A 19,033-nucleotide genomic window follows, 5' to 3' on the forward strand; every position below is an offset into this window, starting at 1 on the left:
TTTCTATATTACGAGGTAAAGTTGCGAATGGACCACTAGACAAGGTACGAATTCAAGCAATCTTAACCAGAATTTTACTTAAAACACGATTCTCACAACGAAAATGACTGAAACCAACTTTTAACGAAGATATTAACGTTTTTATTTTACATCACGAGGAATTTGAACTGCCCGCTCACAAGAAACTTTAGGCTCTACGTGAGTCAAATCGCGCACTACAACGGTTTCAGCAGGCTTCTCAATCGAGCAATGTTCATTTCCCACCATGTGATGTTCAAACTATAAGCAATTTGCTACAGCTGAGCCAAAGCGTCAAGATCGAGGTTGCCAGATTTTCATATCGCAGAGACTGTCATGATAACATTTAGCGCTCGATGTGAATCCCGTAGAGCATTAAGTTTTCATGAACGGATGGTTTGAATTCACGCATTAAGAATCATTAAGTATCTTCGTAAGGTATTGATTTCGGTAATTTTCGTTGAGGGCGTCGTGTTTTACGTGAAATTTTGGTTAAAAAATATGTATCAGAATGCTGAAATTCGTACCTTGTCTAGTGGTCCATTCTCCCATTTAAACGATGTAAATTAATATTTTTTGTCATAGTTGGTTTGAGCGTTCTACTGGGCCGATTTCCATGATTTTTGCGGTTATCGACAGATGATAGGCCTAAATTACCAGGAGAAAACGGATAAGGAAATCCTCTCTATTCTGGTAAAATCATTTTTTAAGACGCTCGATGGACGGGGTGAGGAAGGGGAGTAAGAAGAGTAAGATGCGGCCTTTGGGGGCGCGCAGCGCTCATAAGGCTGGGCCGCGTAGCGGCCAGGGGTCAGAGCCCCTCCGTCTAGATAAAAATGCCAATTCATGAGCTAGTTAAAGAGGATAACCTCTGTATCTGAGGTCAAATGCTCATGTGAATCATCGACGAAAAGCGGAATGTTTTACAAGCTAATACTCGTATTATACCTTGCTTTCTACTTTGGACTGTTTGCTGATTGGTTGCAGCCACGCCACGTCCGTGCGAACTGGCTTACGCCAGAGAATATAAGGAAGAGGATAAAGCCAGTGTTTGATGATCCCATGAAGATTTTCGTGCTTGTTTCACCGATTTAGATTCTCTTCACCCGCTACTTAGTTTCCTGTGTAACTCGTATTCACAATTTATTGACTCGCGATGAGTTTCAAAATAAAGAGACCATGTTTTCTCCTCAGCATCATATTATCGTTACAGCTTTATCAAGTGAGTTATTTTACGTTGCAATCGCATGATCATTTTTTTCTTACTTTCATATTTTTAATGTAGAAAAATGAATTCCACCAAAACGCATGGTTTACTATCATTAGCACAAATCAAAACGCATTTAAAAGTAAAACATAGAAATAAGAGAGGGAAAAAACTAAGAGACCCGAATGTGACACTTCTCGTCACAATGGCATTTTTGATTAGGTGGCGTGCTCAAGTCTAAATAAACGTGGGTATTAGAATAAATTACAAATCGTCACCGGTCATTGAAAAGGGACCTTATTGTATGAAGAGATATTATGTAATTGCAATTACGTTGGGCTAAAAAATCAAAACTTCAGTTTTAGACAGAAAAAATTTAGTATCAAAAACAATTAGTGCACACTGGCTGATGAATTTTTGTGCTAATAGAACGCGTAATGGCTCAATGGAGCTTTTTCATGCGGGAGGGATTGGCGATTTAAGTACTTTTATCAACGTAAAATTTTGCGAGTAACACGATAGTGCCACTGGTTTGCCCTAAAATCAACTTTAAAGCTCGACAAAAGCTCTTGAAGTTGAGGCCGTAATGGAGAGGATATCCCACGCTACCTTGATGGACCACCTTTATGTAAAGTCGAACTCTCCTTGCAAAGGTAAGGAGCAAATACATTAGTAGGGTTGCCGTGGTTTCAGTTTTGGAGTCTCAAAACTAAGGGCAACCCTGGTAATGTATTAACTTATTATCTTTGCATGGAAAATTTGACTTGATATATAGGGGTGGACTTTCAGGGTGGCGTGGGATATCCCCTCCATTACGGTTTCAACTTTTAGCACTTTTTCTGAGCTTTGGATTTGATTTCAAAGAAAATTAGTGACACCATCGTGTTTCTCACGGAATTTTACGTAAGAAAAAATACTTGAATCGCAAATCCCTCCCGCATGCAAAAGCTCCATTCAACTTCTTCAGCCTAAAATAAAAGACCGCCGAACTTTGAGCAGCTATTCCCGAAACTATTTGTTTTAAACTGTAAACGTCTCGCCGAATATTTATGGTTTGATTTGATCTTCTTGTCTGTATTTTTTTTTAGCCAAATATGCGGGGAACAACATCTTTTTGGTATCGAAATAGACCAATATCATAACATTTTCAGATAAGTTTAATGCAATACATTTTCGAGGAGCCCCTCTCTGAGCCCTAGCTCCCCTGTTTATTTTGGAGAAGGAGAGGCATTACCCCCATTCTCTTTACCTCTGTAGATGAGCCAAGGCAAAGTCTTCCACACCCATTTGAAGATGCTGTAACCAAAGGCTTATGATTAAATCGACTATTTAAACTTAAACACTCCTAATTGCTCCAGGCTTCAGTTAAAGCAGACGGTCTACCAGGAATTCCGGGACTGCCAGGACGAGAAGGCCCAAAAGGAGAACAAGGATACCCGGGGCCTCCGGGAATACCGGGACTACCAGGCCCTCCAGGGTTGCCCGGTGGATCGCTCGGTAAGTCCGGTTCAGCGGGCCTCCCCTGCGCACCAGGAATGCCAGGACCACCAGGAATGCCAGGACGACCAGGAATGCCAGGACCACCAGGATTCTCGGTGAGTAATCACATCTCAATCAAATGCTTTATTCCAATTTTTCTTTGGGAAAGAGGGTGCAGAGGGTCCCCTAAGTTAAGGACTCAGCCACCTAAGTAGTATGGGAGTTATGATTTTGGGCGTAAAAGCTACACGTTATTAGAAGAAGAGAGGAATGAAAATTTTCAATGAGTTTTACTCAAGCCCCCCCCCCCCCCATATTAGTTAGCTCATTCGGGATTTAAGGTCACGGAAAAAACAACCCTAGCGCTGAGCCCTAACACTGTAGGTCAAAATAACGCCGACTTCAGGCAGTAGGGCTGAGCCCTACAGCCTGCAGGGCTCAGGGCTAGAGTTGTTTTTTCCGTGGTCTTAAGGTAGACACGTGCATGATAGTGCAACAAGTTAAGGTGTTAGTAGATCTTTTTTTCGGCAGTGATTACTAATTCCCTCAAATTAAGATGGGTTCCCAATTCAGAGATTTTTTGGAAGGCAGGCAATGAGCACATCAGCAGAGGCAACCACAGGTGGATTGTAAGAATCCAATATTTTAAGAAGACAGCATCGAAATAGGCGTTGAATCGCTTTTTAAAAAAATTATTCCAGCTGGAATCCACCGAAAATGTTGTCTTTTAATCACGATCCCTTTGGAATATCGCTCGCGTGTCATTTCAATTTTCTTAAGAGTACTGTAACGAATGTTGAGGCAATCCAATTTTTACATAAATCAAACGAGATCAGATGCCTCAAAAGGGTTAAAACTTGGGAACTAGCCAGCCTACAGGTCTGACCCAACAGACATATATTTTACTTATAGATTTTACCTTTTTCCTGAATTTTTCCTGAACACGCGAGTAAGTTATACATAAAGGTTTCTCTGTAGCCTGTACAGTCATCATTACTTAATATCGATGTGTAAAATTTTTATGAGAAGTTCACAATAAAAAAACATAAAAAAAACCTGTATCGAAAATCTCTAATGTTTCAGGGTGCAAAAGGAGATATGGGTTTTCCTGGTCCCGCAGGACCTAAAGGGGAGCCTGGAGATTGCTGTATTTCTGAAGGTCAAAAGGTAAGTGTCAGAAAAGAATCAGCAGCTGTATAATCTCAGTTCTTAGTATCAATTGCCTTAAAAATTTTCTTTCTTTCATCGAATTTGCAATGTTGAATATTAGAATTGGGATTTATAGATGGCTCAGCGGCGAGGCCCCGTGAGACGTCTAAAGAGATATCTTGATTTAAGACCTCTCGGTCCCTGTCGAAGTTCCTTCATTTAATCGGGTATGCAATTTGATCTCCAGGGAGTTAAAATAGTTGCTCGGGGTCGAAACCATCTTCTAACGATGACGCAACGGAAAGCAGCGCAGCGTCACCACGGCAAAGTAAAATCTAAGAACAATTTATATTTTTGCTGCTCTATCGATTCAGGACACCTTCTTTAATACCTTGTCAAACTTACCATATGATTTCAGACTTCCGTACGCGAAAAACGTGCCATGTATCTACGTCCTTATGGTGGTGTACAAGGAATGAAAGGGGACAAAGGAGATCAAGGTACTGCAGAATAATGAAGCTCTAATATAGAATAGTTGGCTATTTGAGGTTCTAATATAGTAGAGAGTGCTTACTTGTTGCAGAGGGGCTTATTTAGAGCTCTTTTTTCCTCAAATGCCCAGTCATACACTCGAAAATCTTGAGTATTTTCAACGAACAATCTAAAAATATTGAAACCAACAGTTTATTAGAGCATTTATGGACAATTTTTGAATCTAATTCGGCAGTTCAAAGCTATAACACATAAAACGAACTTTACTCACATCCAGTGAACAGTTATGTCATTATGACATCATAACTCAGACAGATTTAATGAGAGCCAGAGGGCGAACATGGATTTTCTCATCTCAAATATAAATCCTTTGAATTATTTTTCAGGACCAATCGGTGAACCTGGCCATTGCGATGTAAGGGTCATAAAATCTGTCAATTTAGATGATGAGGCAAAACAAATCGTGAGTATTATTTCAGATCATGTCATATCTAGGGATATCAAAGCACAAGCGTGAATTTTCAAGTAGATTTACTTGTTTCATATAACGAGAATGATCAATGCCTGCATGTAAAAAGTAAACAATTTTTGAAGTGGGCATACTTTTAGCTTCAACTAAGCTAGCTTTGAGAAGATTTTGCATCAGGGAACAGATATCAATTAAAATTCATATAAGAAAGACTCGAATACAAATCATTTTAATTGACTAAATGTATTTTTTTTCCTAAAAAAAAAAAAAAAAAAAAAAAAAAAAAAAAAAAATTAACTTTTAGCTTGTTTAATTTTTCCAAGAATCTGGAGACATCTCGAAACGGATCGAGAGAGGCACCCGCCATCACATGCCGAGAATTGAAGAGCACCAATCCGAATTTGGAGAGCAGTAAGTTATCATCTTTGGTCTAAAATGGGGTGACAAATTCCCTCAGTCTTCTGCACGGAAGGAAGCACGTCGCGAACAGTGGCTGAAATTCATGATACACGGGGGTGCAGAGGCGGATCTACACTGGAAAAAAAAAACACATTGGATCTAGAGTCCAGACTCTTAAAAACATCGACGATGAAAAATACTCTTGATTCAATCAGATTCAAGCTTAAATCAAGAACCAAGCCTCTTAATTTGAGCGGATTTCCTTTTTATTTAAGCAAAAATCTGATTGAATCAAGAGTATTTTTTCTTGTCAATGTTTTCAAGAGTCTGGACTCTAGATCCAATATGTTTTTTCCCCAAAGCAGCCAATTTGAACAGAGGGGACGCGAAAAGGGGTTCCGGGGGGCTTCCCCCCGAAAATTCACGAGAATTACCGCATTTGAGCGTCCTTCCTTCCTCTTTTCTTTGTTCCTTTCTTTTTTCTCCCTCATTTTTGCGGGTGAACTGAAGGGGCTTACGCCCCCTACAGCCCCCCCCCCCCCTGGATCCGCCTATGCGGGGACGTAAGTGTAAAGTACTCTCATATGATACCACTACTGACCAAAGATTATGCTACTCCGCCACTTCCTTAGAAAAAACAAAATGAGCTTGAAGTGAGGTTAATGTAAGGGATACTTGACGAAAAGTGCAATGTATCTGTGCACAGAATTAGTAGGTTCCTTCAATTCAAAACTAAGAGAAAATTTCCACCATATGAATCTGATCAAGAACTTTTTTAATTTGCTTCATAAATACGTCAGTATATGCACTGGATCCTTTAGTATCATACAATGAAGGGGGAAAAAATCTTAAACTTGCCGCCTTAAAATTTTTTCCTCGAAGCAGGAACGATGCATGCTCATAAATCAAGTTTATTTTGCACCAAAAAAAATTCAGTTCAAAACTAAATAAAAAAAAAAAAAAAAACTTTTAGCGGAAAATTCAAGAATCATTATTTTTTCTCCAAATTTTAGATTTGTATTGGATTGATCCTAATGGACAGGATATTCAGGATGCTGTCCTCGTTTTCTGTGATATGGAGTTAGGTGCTACCTGCGTGTTACCATCTCCGACCGTATCAGGTTCTATTCCGGCTCCTGATCAGCACAGTTCACCAATCTGGTTCACCGATGTTCGTGATGAAATCCAGGTAAAGAAGAATTAGCACTAGCAAAATTGTATTGTTTCATATGGAGGTATATTTTATTTTATTTTTTTTTGGGGGGGGGGGGCGGCTGTGTCGCACGCCACGAGTAGTATCAAAATGAGTTCGCTTATACTGCAAGTCTCAGAGTCAAAAATTAAGTTCCGTAAACCTATTTTTGTGTACCCTTATTTTGTTCTATGGTAGTGAAGTGTGGCCTTTGACGAAAAGAACGCAAGAAGTGTTGAGGGCAACTGAAATGGATTTTTGGCGGCGATCTGCCGGCATTTCGAGACGGGACCGTGTCCGTAATGAGAGAATTCGCCAGGTGATGAAGGTTGAGAAAGATATCGTGCACGACGTCATGTCCAGGCAGTTATGCTGGTATGGACATGTGCAAAGAATGTCGGAGGAGAGGTTGCCCAAACAAGTTTTGGATTGGGTACCACCTGGGAAGAGGCGACGGGGACGTCCCGTAAAGGGTTGGCGGCAGGGCGTTGACGAAGAGATGTTGCGTTGTCAGTTGCCCGATAACCTCTGGGAAGACAGGCATATGTGGCGTTTGGGTGTCGTAGAACGCCAGAGTGCGTTGTAAAGCGACTTTATATATATATATATATATATATATATATATATATATATATATATATATATATATCATTAATATAAACTTCGAAGGATTCTGCCTTTTTCTATTTCACTCGAGGGGAAGTGTCCCCTCCCGGACTCTCTTCCCCACCCGGTGACTGACGCTGCGCTGTGCTGAACGGTTCAGCCTGAACCTTTCCCCTACGTCTGACCGTTCCCCACTCCTCTGTCAATCGAACCATATGCCACCGCTTACGTATTGTCGCTCGCCCACCCAGGTACCTACCGGCCAGCGGTCAGTTGATGATAAATCTCGCTCATGCTCCTACGCAGCTACGCATTGATTACCTACGCCAGCGAATTACTTTCCAAATAATTAGAATTTCTTCGATAATAGTTTTCTTTATTTATTCGACGGTATTTTTTCTCTGTTCTACTGTGATTTCCTTGGTTCTCTACTGTGTTTGACTGTGTTGAAATTTATATTAATACTCACACGGAGAAAAAACTTCGTGCATGGGACCCGACGTTGAGATCATATGAATCTCTTAAAACTTGAGGTCCAGCTGCCGAAATTCGGGTCAGAAATCTGAAACACTTCGGTATGCACCGAGTACTTCAGATGTGTGACCTGAAACCTTCGGTATATACCGAACTACTTCAATTGTCTGACCCGAACTTCGGCAGATGGACCTTAACTTTTCGGATGCGTGATCCGAAAACTTCAGAGATCCATATGATCTCAGCTTCGGGTTCCATGCACAAAATTTTTTTCTCCGTGTTTCCTTTTAGGGGACGCAACTAAAATTTCAGTAAATTTTTTCAGAAAAGTAAAAAAAGTGGCTAACAATGGTTCCTCACCTTCTCGTGGTGTTGGCTGTTTTACTAAGTGGGAACCGTCCATAAGATATAGTCTATTTCTTGCCCTGCCATTATTATTCTACAAGTTAATTGTGGAATGAGAATTTCATAATGTTTTCTATGAAATCTTCAAAATATAGTGATAAAAAATTTGCAACTACTACAAAATCGGCTCGCGAAGCGAGCCGAATGTCACTCGCGCAGCGAGTGACCGGGGGTCCAGGGGGCGTAGCCCCCGGCTAGGCGTGACGGGCGCGCGAAGCGCGCCCAGAACGGCTAGTATATATATATATATATATACACCTACCTACCTATTTTTGTGTGGACGAGGCCTTTCATTTATAAGAAAAGAACGAAAAAATTATGAAAGAATAAACATGAATGTGGTTTAATTTCCGCCATCGCACCAACCGCACTGTTTGGCGCAATGTGTGAAGTATCCCTACAGTCTTGTAGGCGCTATGCGTTTTACGCCGACCGCTGCCGATCGCACTGTTTTTAATGCACTGTATTCATGCAGTCTTGTAGGCACTATGAGTTTCACGCCAACCGCTGCTGACCGCACTACGTTTGACGCAATGCGTGAAGTATTCATGGAATCTTGTAGGCGCTAATATGTGTTCCATGCTGACCGGGGCGCCAAGGGCCTCTCCTTCCCATCTCAAGTCCTCGTCATCCTTGCTCTCTGCGCCGCGCCGCGCCGCTCCAGGCCAAATTGCGTGTTTGGTTTCTCTCTCAACTAGACTAATGAAAGTCTAAACTGTCTATTGTATCACCGAAAGACGAACAAATTAGAAATTACTATACTTTAAATCTCAGGAAATGAGAGATTTTTTCGCCTTTTCTCGTTTGTAATTTGTTTTCTTATTTTTTTTATACCTACATTTAAAAAAAAACCACAAGGTTTGCCGCCCACCACATTTGCCGCCATGGGCCGCGGCCCATGTGGCCACCCCCTAAATCCGGCCCTGACAGCCCTGGTGACTTGTTTTAAAAACCGCGTTGAAGATCACTCGATTTAGTAAAGGCCTTTGATTTGTTGAAAAAAATGCCATTTTCTAATGTTTCAGAGGCAATTAAAGTCTAGTGATATATTTATTGGCTTGACATAGCGAAATCTATCAAGTATCAGTACTCGTGATTGTGACTTTGTGTTTAGGTTACGTATGGAATCACAACGAAGCAATTGGTAAGATTGCAGCAGATCTCGGACAAAGCTAGTCAGAATATTACCGTCAGGGCCTCTGACATGGAAGAAAATACGTATTTCGCCCGAAGGAATATGGAACTTTCTCTGCTGGGTTATAACGATGCAATCATATCCTCCAAGAACAGTAAATCTTTGCGATACAAAACCGAAACCGAACAGATCTATATCGAGCATGTAAGTGTGATTTTTTGACTAAACATTAAATGCATGACTTATGCGATATGACATTTGATTTAGATTAATAATTATCGTGTGCTAATTAGTTTTTTATTTAAAGCAGCGTTCTTCCTTCCCCTTTAGCGTGATTTTTCGTAGCTTATTCATCCTGTTTTTTTTTTCTCTCTCTCCTCACATTTGCACATTATTACATCCACTCCGTGTTCAGGATGGATGGAAACAATACGAGGCACCAAATGCTCTACATGTCGTTGGTTCCGCGTCTAGGAAATGTTTCAACACTATACCTTCAGAGGTTATCGCTAGATTGGTTGAATGTAATGAATTGCAGAATTGATCAATTTAATTGTAAAAGTCAAATTGCAATAACACCACAGCACACCCATCCTCTTTAAATGGGCCGAATTTAACAGAGATGCACCACCAATGCGCATCAAATATGAAGCGCGAATGAGGGGTTCTGATGCTTCATCGTTCCAAAAGACTCGATAAAAGGGGTAAAAGTTTAACAGTTGTTCTCACGTTCAAAATATTTTTCCTCAACTTTGACTTTTTGACAAGAGAGAATATTCGAATATTTGAATGATTCAAAACTATTTCCGACACAATTTTCCCCAAAATGCGACTTGCTCCACGTTTCACGGAGCTCGGTCCATATGATGCAGGAATTTGTAAGTTGAAGTAAAGCCCTCGTTTCCCGTTCGTTTGACGTTGCAAAACATATATTTAAAGATTATTACCTAACACTTAAATCAAGACTTGAGTTCATCAAAACCCTGTGAGTTTCTTATCAAGATTCGTTTTTTTTTTCTCTTTTTTTTTGGTTGAAGTGAAAATTATATTTCATCCTAAATTTGGGATTTTTGTTGATTTTCTGCAGGGAAAAGTAACAACAGAAAATCTGTTTTCATATACAACAGACCGGCCAGAGCGGTTACCGATAATGGATGTGGATCTCAGCGAAGTTATCAAAGGGAGCACATCACTCACAGAACTCACGGTTACTGTTGGAATGGCTTGTTTCTACTAATATTTTAAATGAATATCAACTTGTATTTTCAGAGTTTATATTAAATTTTCATTTCCATGGAGAAGCTGTTAAGAATCTATGTAAATAAAACTGTAAGAGTTGAAACCTTGTGATCCTCAATTCTGTCGTTTTATACATATTTGCACTCATGGAATTTCGTTAAGTCAACGAGTGGCTACATCGACCTGGTATATCGAGTTTCTGCGATTTTTTATGGCAAACGGGCGATTTTCGGGATGTAGACTGATTACTTTCAATTCATAACCAAATCAAGACACATTTAATTGCATTTATATCGAGTCAATTTTTTTTCCATTAATGTAACGGGATTTACCACTGGTGATTTCGTTAGTGCAGCCCCAAAATACCTTTAAATCGACTTTATTTTCCAGGAGTTCGGCAAAATGTTTCTTATTTTGGCTTAGATTATTCAGTAGTTACTAGTCTTCAAGAATCTGATAAGTTTTTGCGTGAGGTAGATCAGAGAACTTAAATTGGTTCGAAAGGCTTTCTAACGTTCACAATACACAGTCGGATGACCTCACAGTGTTAGATCGTGAATTTCCTTCATGTAATGAGGGAAAATCCGCCATGTTTCCTTACCTACATTAAAGTCTCTGACGCTCTCTGTAAATTAAAAGGAACGAGGTTGATATGTATGAGTCGATAACGCGCCTTATCACCACATGCTGGAGCTCACTGCTTGTTTTCACTGTTTCTTTGCAGCGAGTTTTATTCCAGCGTGCCTGGAAACGAGACCTAAGTTTTACATTTACCTTATCATTTCAAAGTGTTTACAAAGGACTCTCCCGTTTATTGCCGATTTGAAGAGAGATTTAGTTTGCATGGCTCAGTTCTACGGCGACATATATTATTATTCCCAGGGTAGCTTTCCGAAATGAGAAGGCACCTCGCAGTGGCGTGGCGTGCTTTGCGATATATCGATTGACCGGTCATTTAAACCTATGGAAAAGTATCGATGAGCAGGGTGTTCGCAGCGAACACCTTAATAATCGATTATTTACCACAGCTTCAAATGGGGAAATATCGATTGATCGCAAAGCACGCCACGTCACTGGCACATACCTCGTCAGGTCCTCGTAAAATCTCCCCGTTCGAGGCTTACCGCCCTATAGCTGAGTTGTGTGAGGCCTTGTTCCGTCCCATTTCAATAGCGATTTTGCAAGTTGGCAGCACTTTTTCCCCTCCATATAAAGCCGTTAAATATATCGATTTTAGGAGAGGTAAGCTGCCTCACCAAGAATCGATTTTTGGCATACATTCAAATGGGGGGAAAACAGAGTTGCCAACTTTTAAGAATCGCCATAGCGTCCCATTATCCACTTTTCTAGCACAGTGCTTCCTAGCATTACGTCCCAGCAGTAGCCCAGCCTACACGTTAACCATGGACTGAACTTGCCCGAAAGTTTGATGGGAATCAAATAAATGAGAAATTAAAATAACATATGTTTATTCCATTATCAGAAAATCAATATTTTAAGGAAAGTATAAAAATTGGGGAATATATACAACAAATGGTAAGCTTAAAGGTTACATCATGAAAAATTTTTGAAAGGAATTAACGAGAAACAAATCACAAAAAATACGTTATCAGTGAATAGAAATATGCGGAAATCGTGCGGGTGAATTTAGAGCAGTTTTTTTTCTGCAGAAGTACATTGAACAACGGTTACAACAAGCACTATTTAAAATGGACCATTAAAATGTATTTATACGGTGCCAGTATTACAGTCTCACCGAATATCACCATAGAGTACGAACAGTCGTAATACAAAAGAGGATTGTAGGTCATATGGACTAAAGGACTTAAGCTGCCGGACGGATTTCGCTGTAAAACCAGTGAAAAGTAATCGATTGCAAGTATGTAGAATGATATCACAAACATCTAAAAAAGCACCCGGTGCTGTGCAAGAGTCTCGGATTAGGTTCTGGTTTAGCGACTTAAAAAAGACGCCACCTACACCAATTCCATTACGAATCTATTTACTCTACAAGTATCGCGTCGCAATTCTTCTAAGTTGGCAACACTGATTTTTCTACATTTAATCGGACGTATTTCTGTCAAACGGAACTGTGTGCATTGAGACATGAGTCCTGAGACCCATAAGAATAGATGCATAACAGGGCTCACGTCATAATGCACATTGCTCCGTTGGACAGAAATACGTCCAACTGTATGCAAAATATTAGATTTCAAGCAAGGCAGGCTGCATCACCTAGAATCAACAAGTGTTATAAAATAACAGTGTTGCCAATTGAAGAAAATCGCTTCTGCGAGCATTCACTCACGCACTCCTTCAATAATTCAACCATGCACTGACTCATGAAAAAAGAAAAATAGGGGGAAATGCGTTGCGTTAATCAATAGAAAATGAACAAGGTGCATGCCATCAATGATGGTGACTGCCGCAGCCTACGGTCTTGACACGTAACCTATACGCCAAATTTAAAATGCAACAATTCTTGCTTTACGTTAGTTCATGTTGCGTTGCATATTATAAGAAAGAAAGGCGCTTTTCCGGTTAATACCCTCACAGTAGTATGTGCGAGTAAGTCTCTGAGTGTCTTGGCTAAGGATACGGTATGAGGACAATAACGGCAAGGGGCCACCAACGGTAGCCTAAAACTTTTTCGGACTCGGCAAGATATACTGCCGTGCTAGGGAAGAATGCCGTATGAGCCTTCGTGCGTTGCCAAATTTCCTGTTGTAAATAACGAATTTTGAGGTAAACTCTCGAACATTTTCCTTCAAATTTTCCAGAGAAATTTCTTCGCAATGTGATCTGAAGTATCGGCTAATTTCAAGCAGAAATATTCATTATTTGTCTCAAAAATTAATGTTATAAGAGGGAAAATTTGGCAACGTTCGAATGTTCTTACGGCGTTTTTCCTTAGCACGGCAGTATAGAAGTACCATTCACACAACTCTTGGACAACGCTTTAGAAGCTTCTCTAAAGAATGCACGCATCTCTACTTGCTCTTTTTCTCGAATAAATAAAGAATTATAATTAGCACGTAGATACACTGGAAAAAAGAAAACATTGGATCTAGAGTGTAGACTATTAAAAACATCGACAAGAAAAAGTACTCTTGATTCAATCAGAATCTAGCTTAAATCAAGAACCAAGCCTCTTAATTTAAGCGGATTTCGTTTTGATTCAAGCAAAAATCCGATTGAATCAAGAGTATTTTTTCTTGTCAATGTTTTTAAGAGTCTGGACTCTAGATCCAATGTGTTTTTTTCTCCAGTGTAGTATTGATGAAAATGATAAAAGAAGTAGATAATGAAGACTATTCTTGACGTAGTATTTTAATTGCATCCAATGTTTTGCTCGGTAACTGTGATTGCACTAATTTTTATTACATCAAATGGTAACTATTGGTTTACTTGTGTGGTAATGAGTAAAATGAGGAACAATAACTGCGTGAAAGCTTTGCTTTTCACGCTGAGTAAAAATATCACAATTTTTTTGTAAGAGTCAATGAGAAAGGCAGCGAAAAATCATGGAAACCTACTCTCCGCCATGAAACTTTGAGAAAATTTCTCCCAAATGAAAATTCTGAATAAAACACTGTATCATGTAGCCGTCACTCGCCGATTTTACATTGCTCAACAAGTATACTAATAATGATAAACTGTAATGGCAGTGAAATACTTATTTTATAGAAAATATTCTGACGAAACATATTTACACAATTTACATAGGGGAGTATCTTTCATTAGTGGTGATTTTTGAAGAGAATGAAAGTCAATAAAAAATGTATGCTGTATACGATGTAAACTAAACAAAAAGAATACATTCGAAAATCGAACTTTATCAGTTGACGCATTTCATTGAAAATGAAATTGTTTGTACCTTTTTTTCAACCCTGTCAAAATTTTTATTAAAGAATGATGAATTATAAAAAAAACTGAAAAAGGTTCCAAAGTAGTTTTTCAAATACTAGAAGAGATTTTTGAAATTTGCATACATTGTAAAAGTGAAAAAATTGAATTCTGATTAAAAACAGGCAGGGTACAGGGTCTGCTGGCAAGCATGATCTCCGGACGGTCATTCACCGCTTGCGAGGCAAGATTCGGGGCTGCTTCAGCTGACCGCTTTAAAGTTAGTGTTTATGTCACAAGTAATGTTGAAAGTTCCTGAGAAACTCAGAACTATCGCGCGCAGACTTACTCAACTTCGTCTTACTTGCAGCGAATGCGGTCTTTTATCACAGTCCTCTTTTTGAAAAGAAGACCTCTGCTCCTCCAAGGGCAGCTTCACCTTTTGCGAGAAAAAGTTCGAAGGTAAACTCAGCCGTTCGGAGGCGAGAGGGGCAGGATAGTCATAACCGTCTGTTTTTGGAGTCGTCTCAAAAACCGGTTGATTATTCGACGGACTCGGGTAAGAGTACCCCTGAAAACTCTCAACATTGGCACTCGCCGCGGGAGCCGGTTGCGGGGAGGGGTAGTAATATCCAAAATTGGTATCCGCCGCCGGTTGCAAAGAAGTATCATTCTTGGGAGCGCCATAACCTATAACTTTTTCGGGCACTGCACTCGGTTGCGGCCTCCCCGTAGTGTAGCCTTTAAAATTGGAGATCTCATCGACCTCTCCCGGCAGAAATGTGAAATGACTCGAGTTGAGCGGTGGGAACTCGTCATCCTTTGGCTCCGAGGAGGCCGTGGTTGTGGAGGGGGCTGACGTCGTGGTAGTGGTGACTGCCGGTCGAGCTGAAGGCACGAAGTAGTTGATCGATGCTGCGGGTTGCAGGTATTGTTGATTGAAGGCGGGGACGGGGTAATGGTAACCGGAAAAAGTGGGTTGTTCGTTTGAGGCTTGAGGGATTTCGTTGAACGTCGGATTCGGCTGAGGGTAGCTGTATCCAGTGACGGCTTGCTGAGGTTGTTCGTATCCAGTCGATACCAGCGCGGAAGCCGCTGGCACGGGGTAGTTGTAGCCTGTTGTCGTGGTGGTTGAAGGAGACGGCTGGGGTTGCTCGTACCCGGTTGAAACGAGCGAGGATGCTGCTGGTACGGGATAGTTGTACCCCGTTGTCACTGTGGTTGAAGGAGATGGTTGAGGATAACTATATCCTGTCGATACAGCGGTCGAAGCAGCTGGTTGTGGGTAACTGTAACCGGTCGTCACGATATTCGAAGCTGCGGGTTGAGGAAAGGGAGGTTGAGGCTGAGGGTAGTTGTATCCTTGCACATTCTCAGATACCGATGAAGCAGCCGGAGTCTCAGCAATCGAGTTATGCTTGTTGCAAGGGTAGTCTGGGATTTTGAGTGGCTTGGTTGTCGATGGGAACTGACGAGGAATGAACGAGAACTGATTGTTCGAAGGCTGCGGTAAAACGGGTTTCTCTTCTATGGCGTTGGTTTGGGGTTGCAAGTAGGTCTTAGCGACGAACGGCTGCGGTTTTGCTGCCTGCTTGATAGGACTCTGGAACACGAGTTCACTGAAAGGATTCTTCGCGTACAAACCTGTCGGTGGGGTCTGTGGAGCCGCTGTTGTGGTTGGTGCTTGCGTCGTTGTGGTTGAAACCGGTGGTAGATATGACACATTAATTTTTGATACTAGTGGGGCCTGGTTGAATGAGGCTGCAGCAACGATCGGCTGTGACTTATCGCAATCGTGTTTTTCCTCCGGTAGTTTAGTTCTGGTGATATCCTGGAACGAACTCGCGGGAACTAACGGCTGGTCATTGGTAGGCGGTGAAATGGTCGTGCTAGGCGCGACTACACGTGGTTGCACGAAAGATGCGTCCGGAATGTTCCCAGCGTTCACTTTTTTCGAGTTCCGGTTCTTGAATCGGTCTTTACTTCTCGGCTTCAAGGGCTCGCACAGGAAACTGTGGAACGGATCGTTGCAAAGTTCCTCGAGAGTGTGGTAGTGTTCGTCGGGTGTGGTGAAGCGTCCGGCTAGTCCGTCGACCGGTTTTTTCGGCTGGGCCGGTTGCAAAAATGCCGGGTTGTCGTTCGTGGACTCAGGGCTCTCGGGTGGGAGATACTCGTTGGATTGAGTTGCAGGCTTCTGGGTGGTTGTCGACGGGAAGGCGAAGGCCGGGTTCTCATTCGAGGGCGCTGCATTTTCTGGCGGTAGGTAGTTCTTCAAACTTTCAACTCTGATGGGTGCAAGAGTCGTCCTTTGTGTCGGGAAATAGTAGCTTGTCACTGATTGTGAAACAAGCGGTCTTACCGTCGGAACCGTCGGAGTGTAGTAAACGGAATTTTGAAACGGCTGCTTTACCGTGTCGACGTTTGATGCCGCTGTTTCTGGTGGGAGGTAATTTTGAGTCAGCGGTTGTGCCGGCGCTGGGTTGACGTAGCTCACCGTTTGCGTCGGCTGCTGAACAAGCCGCTGTCTTGAGATGGGTGCAGAAGTTGGTCTGTAACTTGGAGCGGGCGTTTGAGGCTCTTGGTAAGGAGGAAGGTACTCGGGGGCCGAGGTAGAGGGTTTGATAGCCTCGAAGACATCGCCGCTTCCAGCTGGCTCCACTGCATCATCGGTCTCCGGTGTGGTTAGCGGGTACTTCGGAGTTGTCGCTTTATATTTGCTGACACTGAATGGATTTTGGTTAATTTTTGCGGGCGCGTTGTTCTGTCTGTAATCGGTGTTTGCTTTAGCATTCTCGTTGGCCGGAAGTGGCGGCAAATTATATCGCACAGGCTGGTATTGAGCTGCACGATATGTGGAGGCGGCCGGCTCCAGGAAGGAGGTGGATTTGGGTTTTAAAGGTTTTAGTCGAATCCCAAACTGCTCCGAGCCCTCTGGAATTATTTCAGGTTCGAAGATACACCCAGCATCTCTTTTGTGGATATGAGATGGCTCCTCGAAAAAGGCTGGTTCGTTTTCTTCGATTAGAATGAGATCGTTAAGGGTAAGCTCGTTCTCCTCCTGACTTAGAATAAATGTTGCTTGTATTAAAAGACAAGCGAAAAAACCAGCGGAGCTCCAGCGCCAGCCCTGAAACAAAAAATTAACAAATTTAATTATAATATTTAATGTCAACTGTAACGTATACATTTGAACACTCATTCGTAGTAGCTTAAAGAAATAATAGGAATGAATTTAGGTCCACGAGTGCTGCAAAAAAGATTATCATACGTAGTTCTCCTATCAAGAATCTTTTAACCACCTTATTCCTCTACCTTACTTCAACCCCGATTTCCCTTTCTATTTCTTTGAATCGAACCCTACCCATCCTGTTCCTATTCTTCATTTCACCTCTTTAGTGATCGCAGTAATTTTTCGATGATTCGTGACCATTTTTCAGAAAATTGCTTGGTTTTTTTTCTTTAATGGTATTATACAATGTGATCCAAAAGTCCCTTCCACCCCCTTAAACTTTTAACCTAATTGAGGTAAAGATTCGATACTTGGGGAATGCACCTGGATCAAAGGGAGCTACTTTTTGGCCCCCCTAAAATTTGTAGGGGGACCCCAAAAAAGTTTGGGTCCGTTGCCCCCAGGAGGGGCCCCCTGAAAATTTTAGGGGGGCCAAAAAGTAGCTCCCTTTGATCCAAGAACATTCCCCAAGTATGGAATCTTTACCTAAATTAGGTAAAGAGTTTGAGGGGGTGAAAGGGACTTTTGGATCACCCTGTAGTATTATTGACTCCCTTGATAGTCTTGGACATTTTTTTCTCGTGAAGCACTATCTTCAGAAATGTTTTCTCTTTCATTGTAAAGCATCATCATTATTGACCTCCGCAATAATTCTGAGCATATATTATCAATGTTTTTATATTGAATCTCCTTATACATAGTTCGGAAAATCCTTTTGCCCATCGATACCTGGGAGAGATCTGCAAAGTGAACTTCCAAGGGCGCGAAGCGCCCGCGCCCTCGGAGGTTTGGATCTCGTAGCGGCCAGGAGGCGTATCCCCTAGTTTAATAATAAGGTCAATGTATATTATTGACGAGAGGTGGACCAAAGTATTTGCCTTAGCCATCTTTTAGGATGTATACCTCTCTCGATGGTAGTTTCCTCTTATTTCTTTTTACATTTTGAACTGTTTATTGTATACTTGAGATAAGGCTAAAATCAGCATAAACTTAGGACGAAATATCGTAGGATTCTTAGGGCATATAATTGAAAGAAGCGACGGGAAGACCCCTCCAAAAATATTTCGCAATGCCTCGATAAGGTAAAATGATAAGTATTCAGCATGTCCTAAACGAGTTGATGTAATTTCACTTGCTGTCAATATTACTTAAGGAATGCCTTATTTCGCCGTTGATCTAAACATCAGTGTATATGTTAAGTCAAGTTTGTTTATTTTTCTCCTTATGATGTTCCGGAATTTTCGACGAGGTTAGTACGTATTTATCTATTGAGTTTTGGTGCCGTTCACCTCTTCGTTAATGCATCCGATGATAAAAGTAGGAAGTTTTATTTCAAGTACGATGGCCGAACCCAGTTTCTGGCGGTGGTGTATGCTTGCCATCGCTAAATCTGGGCCTTTATGATTCGAGCATTAATTTTTTCAAAGATTCCATATTTTGTCCGGAAGAAAAGCAAAAAAAAAAAAGAAAAAAGAAAAAGAAAAAAGGAAAAAAAAGAAGTGAAATACAACTTATCGAACATCATAAATAAAAATGAGTTGAATAAATACCGAACAATCCCGCATGGATGATGTTGGATGAAAGTGACTCTTAAAGAGAAAAGCGATGGATCTGATTTTTATTTTCATTCAAAAACCGCTTGAAAGTAAAAATTGTTTTTTCTAAACATCACCATTTTGCGCAGAGCGATCTCC

The 19,033-nt window shown here is 41.2% G+C and overlaps 2 protein-coding genes across 2 annotated transcripts in view; one reads left to right on the forward strand and one right to left on the reverse strand.

The window, feature by feature from the left end:
- The first annotated feature begins 1,058 nt into the window (after positions 1–1,058).
- LOC109037602 (collagen alpha-1(II) chain) lies at positions 1,059–10,382 on the forward strand. Its single transcript, XM_072298410.1, has 9 exons — positions 1,059–1,240; positions 2,584–2,820; positions 3,788–3,871; positions 4,272–4,353; positions 4,732–4,808; positions 5,138–5,225; positions 6,227–6,402; positions 9,005–9,229; positions 10,113–10,382. Exons 1-9 carry the CDS (start codon positions 1,175–1,177, stop codon positions 10,260–10,262), a joined length of 1,185 nt encoding a protein of 394 aa, XP_072154511.1. The 5' UTR covers positions 1,059–1,174; the 3' UTR covers positions 10,263–10,382.
- Positions 10,383–10,523: 141 nt separating this feature from the next.
- Positions 10,524–19,033, reverse strand: part of LOC109037551 (uncharacterized) — a 46,067-nt gene continuing 37,557 nt past the window's right edge. The window contains exon 2 of the mRNA XM_019052284.2: positions 10,524–17,237. Coding sequence (XP_018907829.2) covers positions 14,460–17,237 — 2,778 coding nt within the window. The 3' untranslated portion in view covers positions 10,524–14,459. The remainder of the gene's footprint in view (positions 17,238–19,033) is intronic.

This window comes from Bemisia tabaci, chromosome 3 (assembly GCF_918797505.1).
Source record: "Bemisia tabaci chromosome 3, PGI_BMITA_v3".
Lineage (NCBI taxonomy): Eukaryota > Metazoa > Arthropoda > Insecta > Hemiptera > Aleyrodidae > Bemisia > Bemisia tabaci.

Bases quoted from the DNA above. Each gene is read 5' to 3' on its own strand.
- LOC109037602 (XM_072298410.1), top strand. From the start codon at position 1,175: ATGAGTTTCAAAATAAAGAGACCATGTTTTCTCCTCAGCATCATATTA. The intron at 3,872-4,271 runs GTAAGTGTCAGA...ATATGATTTCAG, and splicing joins GTATTTCTGAAGGTCAAAAG to ACTTCCGTACGCGAAAAACG. The intron at 6,403-9,004 runs GTAAAGAAGAAT...CTTTGTGTTTAG, and splicing joins ATGTTCGTGATGAAATCCAG to GTTACGTATGGAATCACAAC.